Raw genomic sequence first — 26110 nt, 5'->3', positions numbered from 1 at the left:
CCAACATTATAGGGATCTTGTCATTACCTACAGCATTAAGTGCTGATGCATACCAACATTATAGTGATCTTGTCACTACCTACAGCATTAAGTGCTGATGCCTACCAACATTATAGTGATCTTGTCACTACCTACAGCAATAAGTGCTGATGCATACCGACATTATAGGAATCTTGTCACTACCTACAGCATTAAATGCTGATGCCTACCAACATCACAGTGGTCTCATCTCTGATGACTACCGTATTCATGCCTATGCGTATTCATTATGGAATGTTGTTCAGATAAATATATATGTAATATGCCGACAGATTTAGTTATTTGTTGTAATTCCAAGTCAATCGACCAAGGCAACTGAATGACCGTTATAAACATTGTCAGTTTTCAACCATTAAATAGTTATCAGTCGTTGCAGGACGAAGGAAAGCTAATTCTGAACGAGTCTTGACATCTTAGCCGCTGAGTCACCGTATAAAGAGTCATGGATTTAAAAAAACAATTGAGGGGCGGCGGGGTGGCCTAATGGTTAAAGCGTTCGCTCCTCACGCCGAAGACCCGGGTTGGATTCCCCACATGGGTACAATGTGTGAAGCCCATTTCTGGTGTCCCCCACCGTAATATTGCTGGAATATTGCTAAAAGCGGCGTGAAGCCCAACTCACTCACTCACTCCGAAACATGAAAAAACAACATAATTTTAGATGTCGTAAAAATAATTTAGACTAAATTTCAATATTTCGAAAACACACCAAAATGCCACGATAACGTCTGAACGTTTCCGAGCTGGGAAACTGGAGAGTGTTGCCAAGTGTGGCTGCCGTTCTCTCTGCCCCGGATGTGCACAGTACCAGGACATGGCTTGCTTGCCCCAACCAATTAACTGCGGACATTGTTAGTAACTGTAAATCTCTGTTTAAACGAAACAAGATTTAGCTGAAGACGCACGTTGTAAAATGGATATGCCAGCTTTCTGGATCTGCTGGTTGGTATATATGAGCCATCTTGTAACAGGGTATTCGGAGATTGTCGAGAGCGTGAAAGGTAAGTCTGGTACTTCTAACGCTGCATGGTTGTTTTGCATTCATTTTTGGACAGGGATCCGTTTGAATTATAGGGAAAAACAATTAATAAATGTATTACAGAGTTGCGCCCCTTAGCGTTACAGGATAGGTATATATATCAAGTAAAGGTGAAATAGCTCTGGCAGGTTCATAGTCCTGGGTAATGGTGTGAGTGAGTGAGTTTAGTTTTACGCCACTTTTAGCAATATTCCAGCAATGTTTCTGAAGGACACCAGAAATGGGCTTCTCGCATTGTACCAATATGGGAATTCGAACCCGGGTCTTCAGCGTGACAAGCAAACGCTTTAACCACTAGGCTACCCCACCGCCCCCTAGGTAATGGAACACCATTTGTGATGATGACTGTCTATACGGCTGTCAGTGATTACACTAAATGCGCAGAAAACAATCATATCACCATAAAGAGAAAGACAAGAGCGCATTGTCATAAGCAATTATTTCGATCAATGGCGCAGGTAGAAACCCTCCCAGCTAACAATTCACGTTATCACAACGTTGTCACAACGTTATACTTACGTTGTTACGACGTTATTCTGCGGACTCCAATTTACGTTGTCACAACGTTGTGGCCTGACGTAATAGTTCATTTTTACGTCGCCACAAGTTACAGTTATTTGATGTTAACGTATTGGACGTTGTCTTACCGTTCTATTTAACGTTAATAGTTGAATGGCTTTCCCAGTAGTGAACGGCACATAGGAAACAAAGCAGAAGTTCACTTCTATGTTTATTCGTCAATTTGCATGTTGTTTTGGTCGTGTGTTTTTTAAGGCTGTAGCTGAAAAGTGAAGAGTGAAAACGCTATCGAGACACCAAGTTATAAGAAACGCTGTTCTAACTGTGTGAGGAGCTCAAAGCATAACGTTTCCTCGTAAAACGTAAATTTGCAATTTTTTTATTGTGTTGTGGTAACGTTATAAAATGACGTAATACTGACGTTGTGTCATGACGTTACCCATCTACAACCTTCCCACAACGTTGTGTCATGACGTTACCAATCTACAACCTTCCCACAACGTTGTGTCATGACGTTACCAATCTACAACCTTCCCACAACGTTGTGTCATGACGTTACCAATCTGTACCCTTCCCACAACGTAGTGTCATGACGTTACCAATCTACAACCTTCCCACAACGTTGTGTCATGACGTTACCAATCTACACCCTTCCCACAACGTTGCGAAAACGTTTCTATCTTATCAGAGAGGGGATAGGCAAGGGGGTCGTGTCTCTCGTTCATGCAAACTATATATATTGATACTCGAAACAAGTCACATAAATGCTCTCGTGACATCCTTGAGAATATTTCCAAGGTTTCTGGGAGTTTGTCATTAAAGGCATCAAAAACATTTCCAAAATCCAGTTATGATGAACTCAAAGGAGCCCCTGATTAAGTTCGTAATAACTGTAGTTCGTTCTGCGCACTCGACTTAACTAAACAGCATGGGCCATTGACCAAACAGAACTGTTCGGTATATCCATCAACGATATAAGTGTGTTTGTTATAAACGTAGTATACTTCATCTCTTTACACCAACTTCGGTAACTAGTAATAGTCTGTGCGTGGCTGCACGTGCATTGTATTAATATTATGAACCTACAAGACGATTGCAAAAGGTTAATTCAATTGGTAGAAAATAAAGGCATGCTGGTATTTATGGTTGCAAATTCCTGGTGTAAACTGTACCTGGTCAGTATTTGTACTAATGAAGGGTCAAGAAGTGGAAACAAAGCTGCTCCACAAAAATGATGCAATTATTGTGCAAGTGCAAAATTGACTTCCCTTTGCATGTGTTTGTGACAGTTGCCATGGATGGACAAATATACGATCAGGTCTTCGCGAACACTTCGTACCATGTCGTTACTCATAAACACGTGATTGTGATATTGTTGGAATCATACAATGGACTCTGCTTTCAGAAGAGTGAGTGAGTGAGTGAGTATGGTTTTACGTCGCTTTTAGCAATATTCCAGCAATATCACGGCAGGGACACAAGAAATTGGCTTCACACATTGTACCTTGTGGGTAATCGAACCGGGTCTTCAGCGGGACGAGCGAACGCTTTAACCACTGGGATACCCACCTCCCCGCTTTCGGAAGAGATTACTTGTGATGAAGGAAGGGTTTTGTTACCTTCATTCGGAGTCTTCGATTGCATTGACCAGACATTGGTAACATCGCGCACAGGGATTGAATATACGTCTGTATGTCTGTATGAATACAAGCCTAAAACTAACCTCAGATGCAGCAGACATTAACTCACCTTAATGGTTTTAACAGAGATTTCCTATATCATAAAAAACTGCTTTTGTCGCAAAATGAAAGATTATTCATCATCGAAATTGTCTTCCAAAGGAGATACTGCTTGGACGAGATCACGCGATAACAACCGGGACTTTCTGTAACAATGCTTTGCGTCTTAGGAGTGTACAGACATACGTCATCACCAGTCACTGCTATTGAACCTACTTATCTGTACTTTCATGTTGTTTACGACTTTTCGGATGTTAACGATTATTGTTGTTTCTACATTTAGGAAAAAGTGTTATGGGGTAATGGATCATGACGTTTAACGCTAATATACTATTCCAAAAAAGAAACGCATAGGCGATTTGTATTTTTAAAAACCTATTTAATTACCTATTGTGTTCAAACAATCGTCAAAATATATAACAAAAATGTTGATAGCATGATTTTACACTATTGCACAAGTAAAAAATCGATTTTACCTGAAAATGTTGATTTTGATGAGATTTCTTAAAAAGGCATCGCCACAACGCAACAGAAATCACCTTCCAGTTGAAATTGGGCAGCAAAGAGCATGCACTGTCTGGCAATAAAAAATCCAGATTACTTTCGGAAATCGGCATTCGTTTTAAAGGAGTTTCAAGGTCAAATCACAACGCTACGTCTTGACTCTGCGACACGGAACATCGCCATTGAAAAAATGCACGCTGGAGAATACAAATCTTCTGTTGCCAGGCGTCTGAATGTTAGTTTGACCACGATATCACGGCTTGCAGCTCGTTACAACCAAACAGGTATAACAAATAACCGTCCCCGTACAGGCAGACCTCGAGTCAACACTGCAGCCTAGATCGGTACATCCGGGTACTACATTTGCGGGATCGTACTGCCACGGGTGAGAGCACAGCAGCAAGGGTGCCTGGACTTCGGAGGATATCCGGTCAAACTGTACGGAACAGGTTGAAACAGATTGGTCTGAGAGCCAGGACGTCGGGACCGTGCTACGTCATCACCATCGCGCTCAACGTCTCCCTTATCTAAAATTATCCACTTGGTTGTATAGACATTATCTTCTTCTAAACTGGTGTAAACATTCATGCACAAAAGTCTATTTGTGGACGTGTTATACATGTTTAAAAATACAACATTTTCGCAACAGATTTCTGGCCTATGCGTTTCTTTTTGGGATAGTATATATGTTATATGAAAACTTTAAGGTATTTGGGTGAGATTCTCACGTATATTCATAATGAAGGACTAAGAGGTAGAAACGAGTCGTCTTTTACAACAGCAAGAAAACCTTCAATAGCGTTACGAAACGTGAACTTTAAGATCTGTGGTACGGGATTTAAGCCCTAGGTTGGATTGTCCTACTTTTAGTTTCCACCCACGCTATGTGATTACAAGGAAATGCGAGCCCATTGACCTCTGTACAAGTAGACCCACCTAATGTTGTGACCCTGTTGGTGGGAGTCTCAGCGCACTAATCGCGCATTAACTCAACCACTTCAGGCTCTGTATTGTCGATATAGTTGCTTCAACTGATATAAAGATATTGTTCTCTCGAGACTGTTAACTACAGTGTTGATGCAGAAACAAATGTTCACTTCAATTAGTTTATAATTTCATACATTAAAGATATTTGTTGTCAAAAGGTTATAATTCTATGTTGTAAAGTACAAAGTAATAAAATAGTGTAGTAATTTTCATTGTAAACTTAAGTTCAGATTAGGTTCAGAAAGTCTAGCTAGGCTATAACTGTTATTAGTTTTCCCAAAAATTATTATCATGATTGTCATGACTTGATTACTTCCCCTTATTGTTAGTGTTGCTCCTCATCAGAGCACATGGCTTGTCACTGTCTCCATGTTGGAGACATCAGCTGTTGTAGTTGGCATGAACACAAATGTGAGTAGCATTGTTTGCTATTGTAATATATTTCAATGCATAATAAGGTAATATTATTTGAAGGTTTTGTTAATTGTACATTTTATTCATTTATCTTGTGACTGTTAATTTTGAAGTTATAATCGTAGTGTAGTGGTTTATAAACACCGTAATAGTAAATTCGATAACAATTAACAGAGATTCATAGAATATCAGGATTTAACTTCATTTCTTTGATAGATATGATTAAGGTCTAAATGTCATGTTACAATTAAATATCTATTATTTCGGATTACACTTTCTCAGTAAGGTACATATTATAGCACTTTGTAGGTTTGAGTCCCTTCCAGGATTTGAACCCACTCTCTGATTGAGGCCAGCACACAACGCCAGCGATCTGACCCACTCAGCCAACGCATTTGTGTGCCTGTGTGACAAGGTAAACTGGCAAATATGACGTAATGAGGTCACAGTGCCCGTGAATCATCAAAGGGACTCGACCCAAAAAAGTACTAGAATCTCTACCTTACGTATTAAGTCTAATCCCAAATATACTACCCATCAAAAGTTTAGACTCACTTAAAGCACTCACTATATGTTATGTATATGTATGTGGTTACATCGAAGATGAATTTCTCCACCAACTTGGGGGAACCAACTGAAAACCTTATGCAGATGAATTGCACAAGGATGATGCTTCAAATTGCGAAAGGCATGAGCAAATGTCGTGCATGTGAACAGATGCGTTTTGGTGTAAAGTTTTGTTAAGAATTCGCCAATTTTCACAGATTTTAATCATTTACTGAACTCATGACAATAATCTTTTCAATGTTACGAATATGTTTTACAATACACCAGTTCATAACTAAACAGTACCTTTAAACAGTATGGAATATTTTGCAAAAAAGCTAGTTTAGAACAGTGGACAAGTAAGTGGCTACATTTACACTAGTGAGTCTAAACTTTTGATGGGTAGTATATGTTACATTTTATCGCTTTCTCAAACGTACTGTGTATTCAAAATACGTTCCTACGAAAACGATGATACCCATTCAGGTGATGCCAGTCTCTATTAAGCGATGCGGACGTAGGAAATAACCATGACGACAATGAAATAATTTCAACGTGAACTTCAGACAAACATCAAACCCCTCACGATGACATTACATCACATTACCAGCGGTGCATCACAACGTTGGGACCATGCCGACGTTTGGAGATCCTTACTACGCTCAGACACTGTATACTGATATCCCAACTGATCGATGCTCATGATGTTGATCACTGGGAATTGTGATTATTTAAAGCAATAATATTGCTTAGTGCGGCGTTAAACAAAAGACTAACCAACCAACCATTGTTACCAATGTGTAATGAATTCGAACCGACCATTCCTTGTTTTGATCCCTTAATACTGAGACCCATGCAGGGCAACTACAAAATACCACACTTTAATGTATTTTCCATGCAGCAGTGGCAGAAACTCTACACTCCAGATCTGCCGATTTAATAAGCCAAGTGTTTGATGTACGGATGTACTTCTTAAGTACATCTTAGCCGTTAATAAGTGCTTAAATAGGATTGGCTATGAATGTAGTTCATTCATTTAGACATAGGAGTGCCAGGTGAGCATTGGCGATTAAATTAACGGTATTTTGCAATGCTTGACTGACAGTGTCACATTTTACAGTGAATGCATGTTAGGCATTGATGATTTAATTGAGTATGTTTGCATTGGTCGATTGGTATTATCATATTGATTATACAGTTAATGCTTGTTAGGCATTGACGATTTAATTAAGTGTATTTTGCACTGGTTATTTGGATTGTCAAATTTTACAGTAAATGCATGTTAGACATTGACGATTTAATTGAGTATGTTTTGCACTGGTTATTGGTATTATCATATTGATTGTACAGTTAATGCATGTTAGACATTGACGATTTAATTTAGGGTACTTATTGAGCTGTTAGATTAGTATTATCATTCTTTTCTATAAATGCATTGTTAGGCATTGACGGCTTTATGAAATATTTAGCACTGCTGGATTGGGCTTATCATAACGCTTCCGTTGCCGCTGCCGTTGCCGTTGCCGTTGTGCATAAGAACAGACGTAACTGTGCTCAATTGCAATGTTTGACCTGGTGATTTGTTTGCTACCGACGATGTGGATCTGGTCATGTTATCTATCATGGGTTTATCTCACCTGGATTAGCAACTGAAATTGACACTGATGCGTGACACGGGGGGATAGTTGACCAAATCATTAATTGTTTTGTCCAGCTCTCCCAAAACAACGCTGGTTATGATAGGAAAACAAATCACTTGGTACATTTGCCAAATATTTAACTCATGGCAAGCTCGTACATTAGTACATTCATAATTATTCCGAGAACTATATGATGAATAGATGTACAGTTTAACACACATACACATACACACACACACACACAAAGACATGCACACTCAGACACACACACTACTTTTTATACCAAGACACGCACACACAAATACAACATACAGTTTTAAAATAATTCCACTACACAAACATATACATTACATCTCTTAATCATTCACAGTGTGGCTGAAGATACGAAAACTAAGTCTACCCATTTATGGAATAGAGTTTATAAATAAGAGGTGTATCTCCTACCCATTAACAGCTTATTCCATTTGGCACGTAAGTGCTCCTGTGCCGACTGTGTTGAGCCTACATGCTCCATGTGCTTAGACACTAGGATCAATTAATGTACATAAAAATAGACCCAGTCTGAGATTATACAAGTGAAAAGTGAATCACCTCACTGCCTTAGTGATGTAAAATTCCACAAAGGGACATGATCGAGATGTATCTTAAGCCTATAAAATTCAACCACCTCATTGTAGATAATAAGATATAGAATATAGACATAAGGTATAGAATAACCCTGACCCAAAAATGCTTTAAAATTAAACACAATTTTGGAGTTACGCTGTTTAAACATGTTTTTGTATAATCATATGAATACATAAAACACCATCGCCTGGTAACAGGAAAACCTCATATGTATCCAAATTCAATGTGATCTTAATTTACGTTAAATACTATGTTACTTACTAAAGAGTTTGCTTTCAGCAGTGTTTCACTTACATCTCGCCCTCTGTTTCCAAAACAGTCAAGGTAAATTTGAACATACCACTAACTTTAATCGTAGAATATATGTTATTTTAATTTATGGCTTGGGTCCATGCAAGAAGCAAATGTCCCCATGGTCCCTAGTATAGTGATCTAACATCAGTTGTTGGCAGTCTATAACCTGTATTTATATTGTATCGTCTTCAATAGTTAGATAGTCTTAGATTTGCATACTAGTTCCATATCTATGTCTGTGATACTCTAGTTGTTTTACTGTCCTTTGTTGACAAGGTTTTATGATTTGTCTCATTTATGATAAAATTTTAACGTGATTTTAGTCACGGTATGACTGAAATATTGCGATGTGACTTAAAATCTTAACTCACTCGCTCACTCTGACGCAGGTCTTAGATGTTAAGCACATTGATGTAACACACGATACTGATGAACCTTAACCAACACATAGTTACCAATAATCAGAGTGAACCGGATTTTGTCGCGCAATGACAGGCTAAGGGGCATAACTCGCCACGCCGTCTATTGCCTCTTGAGACGACTCGGTCATATATATCACTGCAGTTTAGGATTGGGCCAAAATAGATAATACATCGCTTTCACTCGTCATATATAAAATGCTTTAAAAATCTTGAATTTATTACTACCCCTTAACTGTATCAAGGACCTTTGAGAAAGCCTAGAAGTTTAAGTGCTCGCAAGACACCTTTGGGAGTTGTGATTCACTACACTGGTAAAATGTGTAGATACCTCTTCTCGTGTCCCTTGCAGTGATATTGAAAAGGGGCGGTGGGGTAGCCTAATGGTTAAAGCGTTTGTCTTGTCACGCCGAAGACCCGGGTTCGAATCCCCACATGGGTACAATGTGTGAAGCCCATTTCTGGTGTCCCCCGCAGTGATGTTGCTGGAATATTGCTAAAAGCGGCGTAAAACCAAACTCAGTCAGTCAGTCAGTGATATTGTAAAAGTATTTCTGTTTAAAGCGGCGAAAAGACCCAGCTCACCATCTCTCTCCGTTGGTTCTGCCTCTTCGTTTTACCAAGTAATATGCTCCAGTGCAATGTTCCCATCTACTAATGTTTCGTTAGGTATCATAAATATTAAATGAGGTCAAGGGCAAGATCAAATGATGGTATTTCCGTGACACTTCACGAGAGAAAAGGTATACATTATAAAATTCGTGTAGGATATGGTTCTCGAAATCATGATTATTTTTACCAGTGGGGCGAGTTCTTGATCCAATTTCTTTGAGTATCATATCCAACTTAAAACAAAGTAGAATGCAAGGTAACCTATTGTTCACCCAATAGACACGTGAACAGAAACTGAAAGATTTGTTTGGGTAAAAGCGTCATGAAAGATTGAACATTCAAATTTCTTCACTGTGACCACATAGAATGTATACACCATACTTTTGCTTTTGTACAAAAGATGTTTGTCTATGTACAGCTGTCCACAATTGGGACATAAACATGACTATAAATCTCAGGGCAATCAAACTACTGTGAGGCGAAACTTCGTTGGAAACAAATAGTGGGTGAGAATTCAAAGAAAGCTATTGAATGGCTACAGTTCAATATTCCGACATGTTCGAATGGGGTCATGCATTAAGAATTTCTGTAAACAATCTTAAACTAAGATTCATCTGAACATGTTTAATGGGGATAGCCTTCGTCTTTTTCAGAAGGAATTGCTATACGTGTTGATGGGGGCCAGACAGAGGTTCGAGAGTATACAAACTTTACATTGATTTGTGAAACAACAACAGACACTGGCAGGATAAAATGGTTCCTGAATGGCAGACGGATGGCTGTGTCCCTCAGACGGAAACCTAATTCCTGTTCTCTAATACGGTCTGCTAGGAAGAGGGGGGGAATATGAAACAATGTGCAAGGGGAAGCAACTCCTGCTTGTTGTAGAAGAGGTGACTAGTCAGGACAGCGGCAGGTGGTCGTGCGAGGATCCCAATGTAGACATGAAGAGCAACGAAGTTGAAGTTAAAGTTGTTCCTGATACTACTGGTAAGTTGTTGAATGCAGTCTGTCATGTCTCTCGTGTTAGTCATTGCAGAACAGCGTTGTTCCCGATACTACTGGTAAGTTGTTTGAATGCAGTCTGTCATGACTCTCGTGTTATTCATTGCAGAACAGCGTTGTTCCTGATACTACTGGTAAGTTGTTTGAATGCAGTATGTCATGTCTGTCGTGTTCTTCATTGCAGAACAAGGTTGTGTTTGTGTTACATTGTTTCTGCTTCAGCAGAGAATGTGTTGGATACTATTTTTAAACTAGGAGACGAGATTGGTGTGTACATCCGTACTTCCGGAAACCTTCAAAGTAGTCTGACCCAAAGAGTAAGAGAAGGTTCTGGAAACGTTTTGCACTTACAAGGAGCAGGTTCTTACACCGCCAACATTACTAAGACCAGCAACTGTGTGAAGATCACGTTCCACTCTGGATACATTCATGCATTTCCTCGAATGCCCAGTTCATGTTGTTTGTAAACTGACCCATCGTGCCATAGTCTGTCAACATATTTTTCTTTATCTGAAAAGGCAACATAGACTGCTGACTTAGTTCGCTTTGTAAATTCTGACATAATAGCTCAGTGGTCTTGTCCAAAAACAAACTGGAACATATCTGATTTATGCCTACGAAAGTTGTTTGTATGCAGTCTGTCATGTATGTCATGTTATTCATTGTGTTGTAGTTGTGTTACAATGATTGTTTCTGTTAAGATTCAGAAGAGAGCGTGTTGGTTACTAATTTAGACAGGGAGGCAAGATTTGTGTGGAGTTTTCTAATGTTGTCTTACCCAAAGAGTAAGAGAATGTTCTGGAAACTTTTTGTGTATAGATTTCGAATCACAGAACATGATCGCGAAGATAGACTACTTCATAAGAGAGACAGACGTAGACAAATCATAGAACTATTTACAAATGTACTCTTTTTCCAAGAAACATTTAAAAAACTTTCACATGCTCAAAAGTACCAAGTTGGGTAGTTATTTACAAAGTAAATGTTGCCAGGTATGTTAAAGTCAGGTATGTGTTCTGCCAAGACTGTAACTTGCTGTGGTCATCCTTTCAGAGTCTCCACCTTCCGATTTGCCGGAGTCCGTCAGTCTCACTGGCAACATCGTGAAGATTGTGTACGGGGTGGACCCGGTGTTGCTGACCTGCAAATGTCAGTGTGACGACATATACGTGTTTGCTTGGGACTACGGCAACGTCACTGCAAACGTGAGCGCGGTGAAGAGGACCTCGAACACATGTCTCCAACGACTGACTGCTTGGGTCTCCTGGAGAGATGACGGCAGTACCATCAAATGTATCATCACCAACCCCACTACGCAACAGACAGCATCGTCAAACATCACGTTAGACCTTCAGTGTGAGTACTTCTGTGTACTTCTGAGTCTGGACCGCCTTCTTTGTGGGGACTGTGTCGTAACTGGAGATCTGTTTGAATGATGTAAGTCGCTTGTCGGATGATCCCTAGTGTGTACATTATGAATAGACTGTGAGCATTGACGACCTTCGGTGTGAGTACTTTATGAATTGACTGTGGGCTATAACGATGATCAGTGTGTGTAAATTATGAATTGACTGATTGATTTGACGATGATCAGTGTGTGTAAATTATGAATAGACTGTGACCACATGACGACCTTCAGTGTGTGTACATTATGATTTGACTGTTAGTTTTCACGATGATCAGTGTGTGTACCTTTGACTATGATCAGTGTGTGTAAATTATGAATAGACTGTTAGCTTTGACGATGATCAGTGTGTGTACATTATGATTTGACTGTTAGCTTTCACGATGATCAGTGTGTGTACCTTTCACGATGATCAGTGTGTGTACCTTTGACGATGGTCAGTGTGAGTACATTATGAATTGACTGTGACCACATGACGACCTTCAGTGTGTGTACATTATGATTTGACTGTTAGCTTTCACGATGATCAGTGTGTGTACAAATATCCATTATGAATTGACTGTAAACATTGACGAACTTCAGTGTGTGTACATTATGAAATGACTGTTAGCTTTGACGATGATGTGTGTGTGTACATTATGAGTTGACTGTGACCACATGACGACCTTCAGTGTGTGCACATTATGATTTGACTGTTAGCTTTTATGATGATCAGTGTCTGTACTTTTGACGATGATCAGTGTGTGTAAATTATGAATAGACTGTTAGCTTTGACGATGATCAATGTGTGTACATTATGAATTGACTGTTAGCTTTGACGATGATCAGTGTGTGTACATTATGAATTGACTGTGACCACATGACGACCTTCAGTGTGTGTACATTATGATTTGACTGTTAGCTATCACAATGATCAGTGGGGGTACAAATATCCATTATGAATTGACGGTGAACATTGACGAACTTCAGTGTGTGTACATTATGAAATGACTGTTAGCTTTGATGATGATCTGTGTGTGTACATTATGAACTGACTGTGAGCATTGACGACCTTCAGTGTGAGTACTTCTGAGTGTTCCTGAGTGTTTACAACAATGTTTGTGGGGACTGCGTCTCATCGGTCAGTGTTGGTGACCTGATGTTATACCTCGCATGTCCGTACTGACAAGCCCCGGTGTGTATATTGTGTATTGGCTGTGTACATCTTGTACTGATTGTACATTGACGATCATCTGTTGTCGACATTAAATGTGAATGTCAATATTCAGAGCGAAAATAGAAACATTCGATGAAATATTGTCGGCATTGAGTGAGTGAGTATATTTTTACTCAACAATATTCCAGCTGTTTGGCGGCTGTCGACATTCAATGGGAGGATCTTCAAAATTCATAGTTGGTAAAAACGAATGTTACGTGTCCATTTCCAAGTTTGAACAAAATCTTGTTTGAAGTTTGAATTCTCAACCCATATGATCCGGATCTTCACGGGTCATACCGGAAGTATATGGTAGTTTTTTTTCCAAAAACATATTAAAATCAGATTTGATTACATGTTACAGACATGCCACAGAACCCTGTGATATCCATCTCGCCCCGGGACAATATCATTGAAGGTCAGGAGGTGAACATCTCCTGCCAGCCCCACCCTGAAGGCAAGCCCCGGGGGAAGACAACGGTTGTAGTGAGACCAGGCAATGATAATACACACACGAGACAATATTACGTGACGTTTCAAGTCTCACGAGAAGATGACGGCGCCGAGATCAATTGCTATGCAATCAATAAGTATACGCGTGGAAACAGCTCTGCATATTCGGACAAGGACTATTTGAGAGTGTTATGTAAGTATCTTACGAAATACTATGTGCATGTAAGTATCAATAGTGAGTGAGTGAGTTTAGTTTTACACCTCACTCAGCAATATTCCAGCTATATGGCAGCGGTCGGTAAATATTCGAGTCTGGACCAGACAATCCAATGATCAACTGCATGAGCATTGATCTGCGCAATTGGGAACCGATGACATGTGTCAACCATGTCAGCGAGCCTGACCACATGATCCCGTTAGTCGCCTCTTACGAAAGTATGGGTTACTGAAGATCAATTTTAACTCGGATCTACACGGGTGGAATTGTTGAGAAAACAAGATATTGTTGTGTCCACAGTGTGGTGGTTGACAAGATATAACAAGAGTCATCAGAAGGTGACAAATTCCCCCTGCCCCCAACATATTTGAAAGAACAAATAATCTGACAGTTACTTTAAGTTCAACTTGATTTTTTAAAACTAAGTCCTACTCGTTCCCATGGAAATCATGAAAAATATAAATCACAGAAAATCTGCAAGTAGCGAAAGGCACAACTTTGGGATCTACCTCATATATCTGCCAAGTTTTGCTGAAAGATATTGAAAGGTTTTCGAGTTGTACTCTGGAAACAAAGTCAACCCCTCCTTTTTGAGACTAAGTCATAACCGTTTCCATGGAAACCAAGACAAATACAAATGCCAAATATGCACAAATAGCAAAAGGCATCACGTTAGGGTATGTCTCATGTATCTGCTCAGTTCTGTTGACAGATATCAAACGGTTTTCGAGTTTTGCTTCGGAAATGTACCCCACACATCCCACCTTTCTGAGACTAGGAAATACTGAACAGTAAAAATGACAAAAATCTGTAGAAAGCAAAAGGCACCAAATAAGGTTCTGTTTGATATATCTACCAATTTTTGTTGAAAAATATGCTCCGGTTATGCTCCGGAAATAAAATGATTACGGACGGACAGACAGATAGAAGGATAGACGGACGAGGCGTCGACTATATTCTTCCGCATTACATGCCGGGTTCATAATAAGTCACAGAAGTCAAAGGTTTGGTTTGTGCACAGTTATATGTTCGATATCATAACTAGTATATGATCACTTAATATAAGCACATCCACTTTTGGTTCCATACATAAAACTTCTACCTGTTCATATAACATCACATTTGATATATACAATATACCCACCGCTTCTTTTTTTATCATCTCTTCAGATAGCCCAAAGTTGACAGTCACCTCGAACGTATCGATATCCGAAGATGGCATCCAGTCTGTGGCATTCACGTGCACCGCAAGTGGTAACCCTGACAGCACGACTTTCCTGCCCTGGACACACATGTATGGCAACACAGTTGTTCGAGCACTTGCAGGAACCAACAACTCCACGCACTCTATACTCCCGAATGTCATCACTTCGCTATCAAGACACGGGGATCTACATATGTAATGGCACCAATGGCATCGGCAGAAATGGTTCCATGTACAGCTTCCATTGGACGATGCTGGATGTACAGGGTAATACGTATTCTCTGAATGAGTGAGTGAGTGGTATTCCTTGTGTGTGGTGAGTGTGTGAATATAGCGTACGCCGCTTTGTGCAATATTACAGCAGTATCACGGCTGGGTACATCAGAAATCGGCTACCCATGTAGGGAATAGAACCCGATCCCTCGGCGTGACCAGCAAACGCTTCAACCACTAGACTACCCCACTGCCCCCTTTTGGGACTGGACTAAGCTCTTGTACATTAATTTCCATTTAAATAAATACCGTATCGCTAACTGGTGATACTTTCAATAGACAATTATAAACTTAAATGTATGAAGGGGCGTTGCTGGAGCCTAGTGGTTAAAGCGTTCGCTCGTCACGCCAGCGGAGACCCCGGTTCGATTCCCCACATCATGGGTACAATGTGAAACCCATTTCTGGTATCCCCCGCCGTGATATTGCCTGAATAATGCTACAAAAGCGGCGTAAAATTAAACTTACTCACTCAGCCAGTATTTGATGACCGCATTGTCGTATTTCCCCAGGACTTCCGTATTTTCCTGATTATACCGATGGCGTAACTATGGTGAAGACGCTGCAGAACTCGAGTTTCACCTTGACCTTCAGATATGTGTCTGACCCCGGGATCTAATGTCACGTGGTTTGCCAAGGGGGAACAACTCAGCCCTAATGAGACTGGTCCGTTTGTTGGATCATCCCCTGAGAAGATCAGTGTTGATATGTACGGTGAGATATATTGTGTGGGCAATAGTGCTGGTCCGATTAATTGAAATAATCAAATATTGGTCACAGTGACTAAACGAATAAGCAATTGATCATGTTTTCTGATAATCGAACACAATAAATTTTGGAACACTCGTTTGCATCAACAATATTTTTCACATGATGGGCTTTGTCTGTCTCATTAAATTTACATTTCATAAGCACTACAAGCTCGTTCCAAGTCATGATTGAATTTATCTTAAAGATAACATACAAGTGATCCTTTAAAGATGTGAAATTTGCAACTGCATTTTGTGCAATTCGCCTAAAACACAGAGAGCTTTCTTTATTTTTTTTAATTTTTTTTATTTTATTTTTTTGTGCATTAACAAACATAACAGGAAAAATTAGTAAATGACGCTAACAGATTATTTTGATGATTGATCGGTTGTAACGAAACAATCCTCAAGTATGAGATTTCCAGCACAAGTGGGCAATACCGTGATATACTGCTTGGGATACCGTTAATCAGTACCGCCAATTATTAATTGTACAGCAGTAGAAACACACACATTCATATAGACAGTGCATGAGGTTCACCCTGGACTTCATATAGGAATAAATGACGAATTTTACAGGTAAAAGTATACGTTTGTCTGGACATGAGGAGAGGCTATTATTTCCAACTGTATCGGCCGATAACGACGGAGACTACTTCATCCGGGTATGCAACGAATATGGCTGCCGTGACTCCAACATTATCCAGCTCAAAGCAACGGGTCAGTCCAACGCTGTTTACGGTATACGTCACCTTTTACTAAATCTAAACTATGGTTTTCGTGCACTTCAAAATGACCTTCACGGGTTCTCATTCCAATCAAAACACACAAAGCAAATTTATCAGTTCTTGAATGATCGGAGTAACTAACTGTTAGGTGATAAAATGAAATGTTATAGAAATCGATTCACCTTACACTTCATGTTTACCAAACGCAGGAGACCTGAGCCTAGATTTTCGAAGCTCTCTTAGCGCTAAGATAGTCGTAAGTTAATGTTAATGTATGGCACTTACGACTATCTTAGCGCTAAGAGAGCTTCGAAAATCTAGGCCCTGGTCTTCAATAACATCTGCTTGTCGTAAGAGGCAACTAACGGGATCGGGTATTCAGACTCGCTGACTTGCTTGACACAATGTTATGTCACCGTGTCCCATTTGCGTAGATCGATGCCCATACTGATGATCACTGGATTGTCTGGAATACTGATGACTCGGTTGATGGATGTGTCAATATTACACAGACCGGTGCTCATGACGTCAACCACTGGCCCAGGCTAGATTATTTACAGACCGCTTTCATATAACTGGCAATTGTGGGGTTTGTGTGGCGTTAACTACCAAACAAATAATCAAAATCCTAATATATGTCTGCGTCATGTGAAACACTTCAGGACTTAAACTGCAAAGTGAAATGGTTAATGACAATGTTCTTTTCATTTCTCACAATAGACACCCCACCTACGGGAGTCATAGTTGAGGGTCAGGAAGAATCTCCAGTCAATATGGCGTTAATAATTGGTATATCTGCCGGGGCCGCCATCTTAGTTATCGTCCTTGTCCTTGTGATATTACTGGTGCTTCAACGACGGAAGTGTGGAACCCATGATACAACAAGTATGTAATTTTAAAACTGCATTGACTAGTTCTATGTCTGATATAATATCCTTTTGGGGATTCCGGGTCAGACTATAGCCCCCATCACCCCACGAAGGACCAACCGAGCAGAATCTTGAGGGCTGGGTTTCAGGCAAGGTGATTTGGTTGGTTCTTTGTTATTGGACTCTGATAAGATAAGATATAACTTTATTACCCCGTAGGAAATTCTTTTTGTATCAAAAACGGCCTCAAAATGACTATATGCAAAATTCACAAAAAATATGCACAATAAAAACATGCACAAAATGAATGCTGGTGATTCCCCATGCATGATGACTATTCAAAAACATTTGTTGCATTAATAACACGAATTCTGGATGGCAGGAAGGACTGTCGAGCTCTGTTTGTTTTAAGTAAAGGCAATCGAAGTAGTTCAGATGGAAGTAGTTCAAAATGGTGAGATAAAATATGTGAACTATCAATTCTAATTTTAGTTGCCTTTTGACAATCTGGCGCTCATAGATAAAGGGGATGTACTCGAAAGACACTCAGTAATTTTGCTGACAGTATTAACAATTTTGAAAAGTTTGTTTTTGTTGCGAGCAGACAGACCCCCATACCAACATAAGATGATGAGATGGTCAGCTCCGCGTTAGTAATTAAAAAAGCATCGCATTGTCTGACAGAGCCGCTGTCATGCAACTGGAATAATGTATTGCTGAGAGCAACAAACAAAGAATCAACAAAATGAACAATCAAATGAACCATTAAATAATGCAATCATAGCAACGTTAGACAGCAGTTGCTATTTATTGAGAGTACAATATGAAACCTTTGAAACTCATTTATGTCTTGAGTAAAAAAACGAATACACATAAAGATCCTGGTTAGCATTGATCTTGTCATTAGATGCAAATGACGAGATCCGGTGATGTAGTTGATCACACGCTTTCATCGTATTACATGCTTTGCATCAATGCTCATTAAGTAATTCACTGGATTGTCTGGTCCTGATTCGACTTTTACAAGCCACCACCAATATAGATAGAATGTTTCTGTTGGAGCATTAAGCAACATACAAACAAAACCGAAATCTGTTACGTAATACAGAGAAGAGCGTGTACGAAGCACACGCAAACCAAAGGTATACAACACATACTAAACTGAGGTACAAAACAAAGTATACACTGCTGCTGTGGGGACTATTTTAAAAAAAAGACCGTCAATATTTCTACAAGCGTTTTTTTTTATTCATGTTGATCCTAAAATGATTCCAAATCAACATGTGTGCATTTTTTTGTGTACGCCATTTTATATCTCAGCTCATTCTCAAAATTACCTCATTTTGAATAATTGTAAACACGCCAGTTGAACTGGATGATTGTAACTGAAGATAAATGTTTCAAGAATGCATGACGTGTATCTTGTAAATACAATATTGTCGGGGTACCAATGGTTTTATGTAATCCCTTGTATTTCCTTGTTGGTGACAGAGCTCTCCAACAAACGGGTAACACGATAAAACAAATACATGCTAAGTCACAACATTCAATTATTACTATAGCTAGTTGTCACAATGTTATTACATGAATTCAGTGTTTTCGGAATATAAAGCTTCCATTACAAACTCTTGAATATTAGTGTTATTTTGAGTATGTCTTTCTAGGTGATAGAGCTCTTCACAACACAAACGGGTAAGAATGTAAATTTTGTTATATACTATGTAATTTGTATGAGCCATGTAAAGATTTGTAATTTGTGTAAAATTTATTGTTTATAATGCTGATTATTTTGTCGAAAATATTGACTTAATTAGAGAGAATCCTTACAGGTACACATCAAATAGGGATCGGTGATTCCATTCTCTGAGACCCTTTGTCAAGAATCACCAGACTTTTTTTATTCACACAGGTTATCCGTCACGAAGGAAAATGCTGCCTACGAACGAGACAGTTTAGGTAATGTAAATACTGTCTTCTTTTAATTTTAAGCCTTTAAACATTTAAAAACATTATAAGTTTATATTGCCCATCCTCGCCACTCTTCTGGGATCAGTTTGAAAAAGTAATCAAAATTTAATATTTCCTGTCGTTTTATTTTTCTGAGATTAAAACCAGTTAATGACAGAAAAGGGGTGGTCCTGACTGTGATAATGACTTACAATATGAGTATTGTGTCATCAATAACATCTTGCACACACTAATGTGATGAAAGTATTCTTCCATTGTCATACACAAACCCGTGAAGATCCGGGTTAGAATATTGATCTTCAGTAACCCATGCTTGTCGTAAGAGGTGACTAACGGGATCGGGTGGTCAGGCTCGCTGACTTGGTTGACACATGTCATCGGTTCCCAATTGCGCAGATCGATGCTTATGCTGTTGATCACTGGATTGTCTGGTCCAGACTCGATTATTTTATAGCTGGAATATTGCTGAGTGTGGCGTAAAACTCAACTCACTCACTTGTCACACACAAGAAACTAGAATGAATGTAACTTGTAATAGTAATGTTACATACCAAGGCCATCATTTTTCTGCTGAGTGCAAGATGGAAGGTGGAAAAAGTATTGTAGGTTATACCCTGAGTATGGGACCTGTCTTTTATAATTGGGAGGGTGGCTCACAGGCCAGAGGGAGGTGACCAAAGGTTATACCCTGAGTATGGGACCTGTCTTTTATAATTGGGAGGGTGGCTCACAGGCCAGAGGGAGGTGACCAAAGGTTATACCCTGAGTATGGGACCTGTCTTTTATAATTGGGAGGGTGGCTCACAGGCCAGAGGGAGGTGACCAAAGGTTATGAGTCTCTGCGCATTAAGAATAAAGCGCAATTAAAAATATGGACATATGAAATATGGACAAGGGTCATGTAAAAGGACATAGACATGACAGGCACTGGGTACGCCATTGTTTTATGTATATTTGTGCATCAAAAGTCACTGACACGCACCCACACATGGCCCATATAACAGGCAACCATCTTGTTTTACAGGCGCGACTGAGAGGGAGCACAAACGTAATGGCTCAGACAAGGACTCAATCTTGGGTAGGTGTTTGGTCTCAGATAATACTACATTAGATTGCAGTGGAATGCCTTTTACTGAAGTCACAAATGTTGAAAATAATTAAATCAAACCGAATATTATGCTCATTGTACTGTGTCTCTGTGAAAATTTGGATATGATAATATGCATCCACCACGTCACACGCCTGACCATACGAAGCCATTGGTCGCCTCTAATGACAAGCATGGGCTCATGAAGATCAGTATATACACGGATCTTCACTGGTAAGAAGATGTAATTGTATTGAGTAGCATAATAGGACAACTCAACTCATCAGTGTTAATCCCAATTCTGTAGGGTGTTATCACACACTTCGTGTCACTACTTTGTGTCACTTTCAGGCTAGTAATCCAGCGAACATGAGGTGCCGGGATCGAGCCCACCTGTGATCGGGTTTAAAAAACCTTGGAGTCAACTTAGTGTGCAGGCACTTTCAGTGTTGTCATAACCCCTAGTGTACAGCACACAACCCTGTGCACTTGAAAGTACCCACGAATCCGTTGGTATATGACCAGATGGTGGCAACATGAATACGTGCAAACACCTAGTTGCGGGTACAGCAACGTGCAGTAAACTTGGACAAAGTACTGTGACTATGTGTTCCAGTCCACCCAGCTGTGAATGGGTACCTCGTAAGGATGGGAAAGCAACATTAACTCGGTGCGCCTAGTGGCTGCAAGAGTTGTATGCTCCCCCAGGGAGTTGAGATTGATAATACGAAGTTCCGTTGAGACTGACATCCTATGATCGAGGGAAAAAAACAAAGCGCCTGTGAGCAGCCTAGCTGAAACTCGGCGCTATATAAATAGAGTAATAATAATAATTCGAATGCCGGGACGCTACCAGGACGACAATGATACAGAGCATGTTCTGCTCATGTTCTGCACGAGTGTGCACGTATTACAATGTATGCATTTGTCAAACAACGAACAGTCTGAATATGTTTAACCGGTGACGTACTTCTTAACCCTGTGTTACACTAACTTATTTATTTCAGTGATCATAAAGAGCAGCCTGTACGGGAAGTCCGTGGCGGCAGACCAATCTGAGGGACACGGTGCCACGTCAGAACCTGGAGGTAAACATGATTATCTTTAAACTGACCGACTGAGTTTGGTTTTACGCCGCTTTTAGCAATATTCCAGCAACATCACGACGGGGGACACCAGAAATGGGCTTCACACATTGTACCCATGTGCGGATTCGAACCCTGGTCTTCTGCGTGACGAGCCAACGTTTTAACCACTAGGATACTCCACCGCCCCTATCTTTAAATGTATAAATACATGCAGATGTTAAAGCTGGGATATCCTCAAAGCAATTCTGGCTTTTTGGGTCAGTTGGGAAGAAATCCTTGTGCTATCGGTCTCACGCATGGTGTTACTAGAGTGGTTTAACTGGTGTTTTGTTACAGTTCTGGTGTTACTAGTCTCGTGTTTCTGTTCCCAGCCTCTGCTGCAGTTTCCCCAGGGGTGTACATGGAGGTGCAGCATCCGGACCAAGGCGGCAGCAAAGAGGCTGAGGCCGAGGCTGAGGAGGAGGCAAAGACTCGTCACGAGGAAACTCAGGAGGAAGCAGATGGTAAACAATTGACAATTAATCCATTGTGTAAGAGAGTGTATACGTGTTCGTATTTTCCGTTAGTGTCATTTTCAAAAACTGTAAGCAGGTTTTTTGACAATTTTGTTGTGTGAGTTATTTACCTTATATTTATTTACGATTATAATTTACAAGAAATCTTACCAACCCTGATTTAAGCCAGCGTTCGAAATTAACGTCGGCCCTTAAGCCCGAAGCCGACCTAAAACCACTCGGATCATCAGCTTTTGGTTTCTGCAGGTCCTTATGGCCGACAGTTTTTTATCCCCAATAACTGAAAGTATTAATTTTCAGAAAATATAATTCAGTAATTTCTAGCTTTCATCTCGATCAGCAGATGTTGTCTGTATGTGAAACGACTATCATTGACGAGGAAACAATTTAGCTCAGCGACTTTTCAAACGACTTCGATCTTGACATGGATGTTGATTTTGTTGAAAATGAAGACGAGTCAGTCTGAACCAAGTTAATTTTAACTTTTTAACTCGGTTTGTTAGTTGTCACATTTTTTGTTTTCTGGGAATTACTTATATTGTAGCTAAAATAGGGCCTACACATTCTGATCAGGACCCACAACTTTTTATGGTTCTGGGACCCCAGGGCCTGCAGCTTTTTAGGGTTGAGGGTTAAGGACAAACACTGAATTTAAGCCAAATAACGTTCCTGAATACCACTCAAGTGAAAAGTAGTTTTTAATTATGTTGATAAAGCTAGGACATACGCTCCTCCATACATGAACTATAATCGTTTATTAGATGGCATACGTACACATGTAATTCGCTGGTCAATGGAAAGACGTGCATTCTTGTTTAATAATACGTTCACGGTCTCTTTCAAGCGGAGACTGAGAAAATCGTCACCGAAATTTACTCTCAAGTTCAGAAGCCCCGCTCAAGCCAGAAAGGCTCAACCGTCAGTGATGACGTTCCCATCGAGGTCATTGACGACCCGCCACTTGAGGACGCTTTCCGTGATGTTGGTAAGATGAAGTAACGAGGATTAATTTCATGTTCTCATCCGCCGGCTGGGCTGCTTGAAGATGAACTGCGTGGAGATGTGCGGGGCAATGGTCTGAGCTGAGTCCTAACCGGGGCCCTGATCCACAAAGGGCCACGAACGCTTTGTCGATCGAGACCCAGCCTGACAAAGCAAAGATGTCCCGTTCCCTCTGCATTTGTTTATGGTACTCTGTAAATAATGATGAGGTAACATTCACATTACTCACTTCCCTACCGGGTACCCATTTACAACTGGGTAACTAACGGAACCTTGCATTTTCGTCTTTATATCCGTTAATCGTCGACGGTGTTTGATTAATACAGTGTGTTTCATATGCCAGTCAGCTAGCAGATACTAATTATGACTCAGATGACTCAACAGTATCTGTAAACATTTTTTGGGGAATGTATACACGTTTGCTCTAACGTTATTAACTAAATGTAAGGCACATTGATACCATGGCATGAACTATGTGCAAATACGATTATAAAACTTATTGATGACCTGTCACCAAAACAATTTCGTTTTCTTTCAGATTTAGAAAATAAGGATGACCCTGGGGATGCTGAAGATGACAATTCGTAATTGCCAGCAGAATATACAGCTGAACCAAGATTGCAACGAAAGAATACTTTCCACCAATGCACCCAAAACAGCAAATTGTCTAAAAAGATCCCTATTAAGACTGGGAGTAGTAGCCTGCTGATTAACGTCGTTCGTTGTCGCGCCGAGGACCTGGGTTGGATTCCCGCATGGGTTCAATGTGCGAAGTCCTTTTGTTGTGTGACCGCCATGATATTGCTGGCATATTGCTATAGATGGCAAGCCCTACTCACATAAACGCTGGCTCGTTGTAAACATGATAGAAAAGCTACCTTTTCGCTCGTATTTTGTATTGCAAAGTGTAGATACCCATACACTGTCTTATCGGCCGTTGTAGTAGTCTTGTTGAGAATGCATCCTGCTTGTCAGCTGTTGGATCCTGGTAAGCAGCTGCAAAGGAAATTATACATTCAGGCCCCGATGTCTCGAAACAAACTTAACTTTTTACTCAAATTTCAAACTGAGTTTGACAATTTGAAACAGCTGAATTTTAAACTCAGCTGCATTTTTTAAATAGAAGAGCCCAAACATCTTAAGTAATCTATCCACCAATCTCAAATTGTCTACTATGTTTGAGTTAATTATCGATTTTAGTTCATTCTGGGAAATGCATTTTCTCAAATTTGAGTAAAAACTCTAACTTAAGTCAAAAGTCGGACTTAAGTTTGTTTCGAGAAATCGGGGCCAGATTTCTTGGGGTTCAGTTTGATCATCAGGATCGCCATTTATATTTATGCTCAGTCTATAAAGACCAAACATTAGTTTCAGATTGCAATGGTCACCATGTCACTAGGTTAAAAACCGTGATAAGAACGAAATAATGACTGTTCAGGTTCCACTTGTAACGCTACTGAACTAATCAACTATCATCAACTATCTTCAACGATCATGTGTATAACTGTGTATATATGTATAGCTGGGTATTGTCCACTGAACTTTCAAATCAACAATGAATTTCACTCGAAGTAGAATCGCTGTATTGCTTGTATATACTGTGGCAGTTTGTCTATGATGCTTAAGAACTTCAATACATGTTCTGCGTGGGTTCTCGAACAATCTCGTGAACACAGATTGTCTCCGTTAATAGGAGATTTACTTCATTCATTTATACCGCCTTTTAATGTAATCAACTGTTGATATGCATTTTTATACCTTGTACAGCACGTGCCTTTTGTGTTGTTTTCATTGTCCATTTTTTAATTAATTCATCCATTATGCCTTTGTACACATATACTGCTTCATTGCTTAATAAACGTTTTTGCAAACATTAATGCTACCATTGTTTAGTCCTTTGAATTGAATGATACCGGTCATACACTTGTAACCATGAGACTTTGTCAGTGCTCGGGATTGGTCATTGATTGATTAAGTATATATATCATGTAATTTGTGATATATCGTAAGCACTGCCACTATATAGGACACAAAGGATTGTTAACAGATGGAGGCACGGGCATGGTTCTGGGAAACATAGGGTTGTTAACATGGCGAAACAAGGCACAGTGCAGTGTTACATGTTACACATGTTATATTTGGGATTACACTTTCTCAGTAAAGTACATATTCTAATACTTTATGTTATGTTCAGTCCCATTCGGGATTCGAACCCACATCGTCAGAGTCAGCCCTCTAACCACTCAGTCACAGCCGCTCCCACAAAAGTGGAAGTCGGAAAACTTGTCTAGACCACGGACATTGTGTGCCCCCCTGATTGGTGTAAAATGGAGGATCCCATGACCGAAAGCTATGAATATATAAATATAACATGTGTTACATTGGGAAAGCACGGGTACAGTGCTGGACAACAAAGGATTGATACTGTTAACAGGGTGAAGTACAGGCATAGTGTGAGGCAACAAAGGATTGTTAACAGGGTGAGGGACAGGCATAGTGTGAGGCAACAAAGGATTGTTAACAACGTGAAGTACAGGCATAGTGTGAGGCAACAAAGGATTGTTAACGGGGTGAGGTACAGGCATAGTGTGAGGCAACAAAGGATTGTTAACAGGGTGAAGTACAGGCATAGTATGAGGCAACAAAGGATTGTTAACATGGTTAAGTACAGGCATAGTATGAGGCAACAAAGAATTGTTAACAGGGTGATGTACAGGCATAGTGTGAGGCAACAAAGGATTGTTAACAGGGTGAAGTACAGGCATAGTGTGAGGCAACAAAGGATTGTTAACAGAGTGAGGTACAGGCATAGTGTGAGGCAACAAAAGATTGTTAACAGGGTGATGTACAGGCATAATGTGAGGCAACAAAAGATTGTTAACAGGGTTATGTACAGGCATAGTGTGAGGCAACAAAGGATTGTTAACAGAGTGAGGTACGGGCATAGTGTGAGGCAACGAAGGATTGTTGTTA

At 40.0% G+C, this 26110-nt stretch overlaps 1 protein-coding gene across 2 annotated transcripts; it reads left to right on the top strand.

Moving 5' to 3' along the window:
• The first annotated feature begins 906 nt into the window (after positions 1–906).
• LOC124256822 lies at positions 907–23766 on the top strand. 2 transcript variants are annotated; one of them, XM_046690787.1, is made up of 15 exons: positions 907–1040; positions 10033–10369; positions 11438–11740; positions 13349–13630; positions 14825–15125; positions 15644–15845; positions 16460–16600; positions 17329–17493; positions 19142–19169; positions 19387–19433; positions 20470–20523; positions 21540–21620; positions 21992–22123; positions 22980–23120; positions 23676–23766. In XM_046690787.1, the coding sequence occupies exons 6-15, from the start codon at positions 15728–15730 to the stop codon at positions 23723–23725; spliced, it is 957 nt and encodes a 318-aa protein (XP_046546743.1). In that variant the 5' UTR covers positions 907–1040; positions 10033–10369; positions 11438–11740; positions 13349–13630; positions 14825–15125; positions 15644–15727; the 3' UTR covers positions 23726–23766. The 2 variants fall into 2 exon arrangements, with proteins under 2 accessions (XP_046546743.1, XP_046546742.1); XM_046690786.1 differs by having other exon boundaries at positions 16460–16621.
• The last annotated feature ends 2344 nt before the right edge of the window (positions 23767–26110 follow it).

The sequence above is a fragment of the Haliotis rubra genome, unplaced genomic scaffold (assembly GCF_003918875.1).
Source record: "Haliotis rubra isolate DU_JTF1 unplaced genomic scaffold, ASM391887v1 Scf64, whole genome shotgun sequence".
Taxonomy (NCBI): Eukaryota; Metazoa; Mollusca; class Gastropoda; order Lepetellida; family Haliotidae; genus Haliotis; species Haliotis rubra.
Note: the sequence above shows the minus strand (reverse complement) of the source record. Positions and strands in the feature narration are given on the sequence as shown.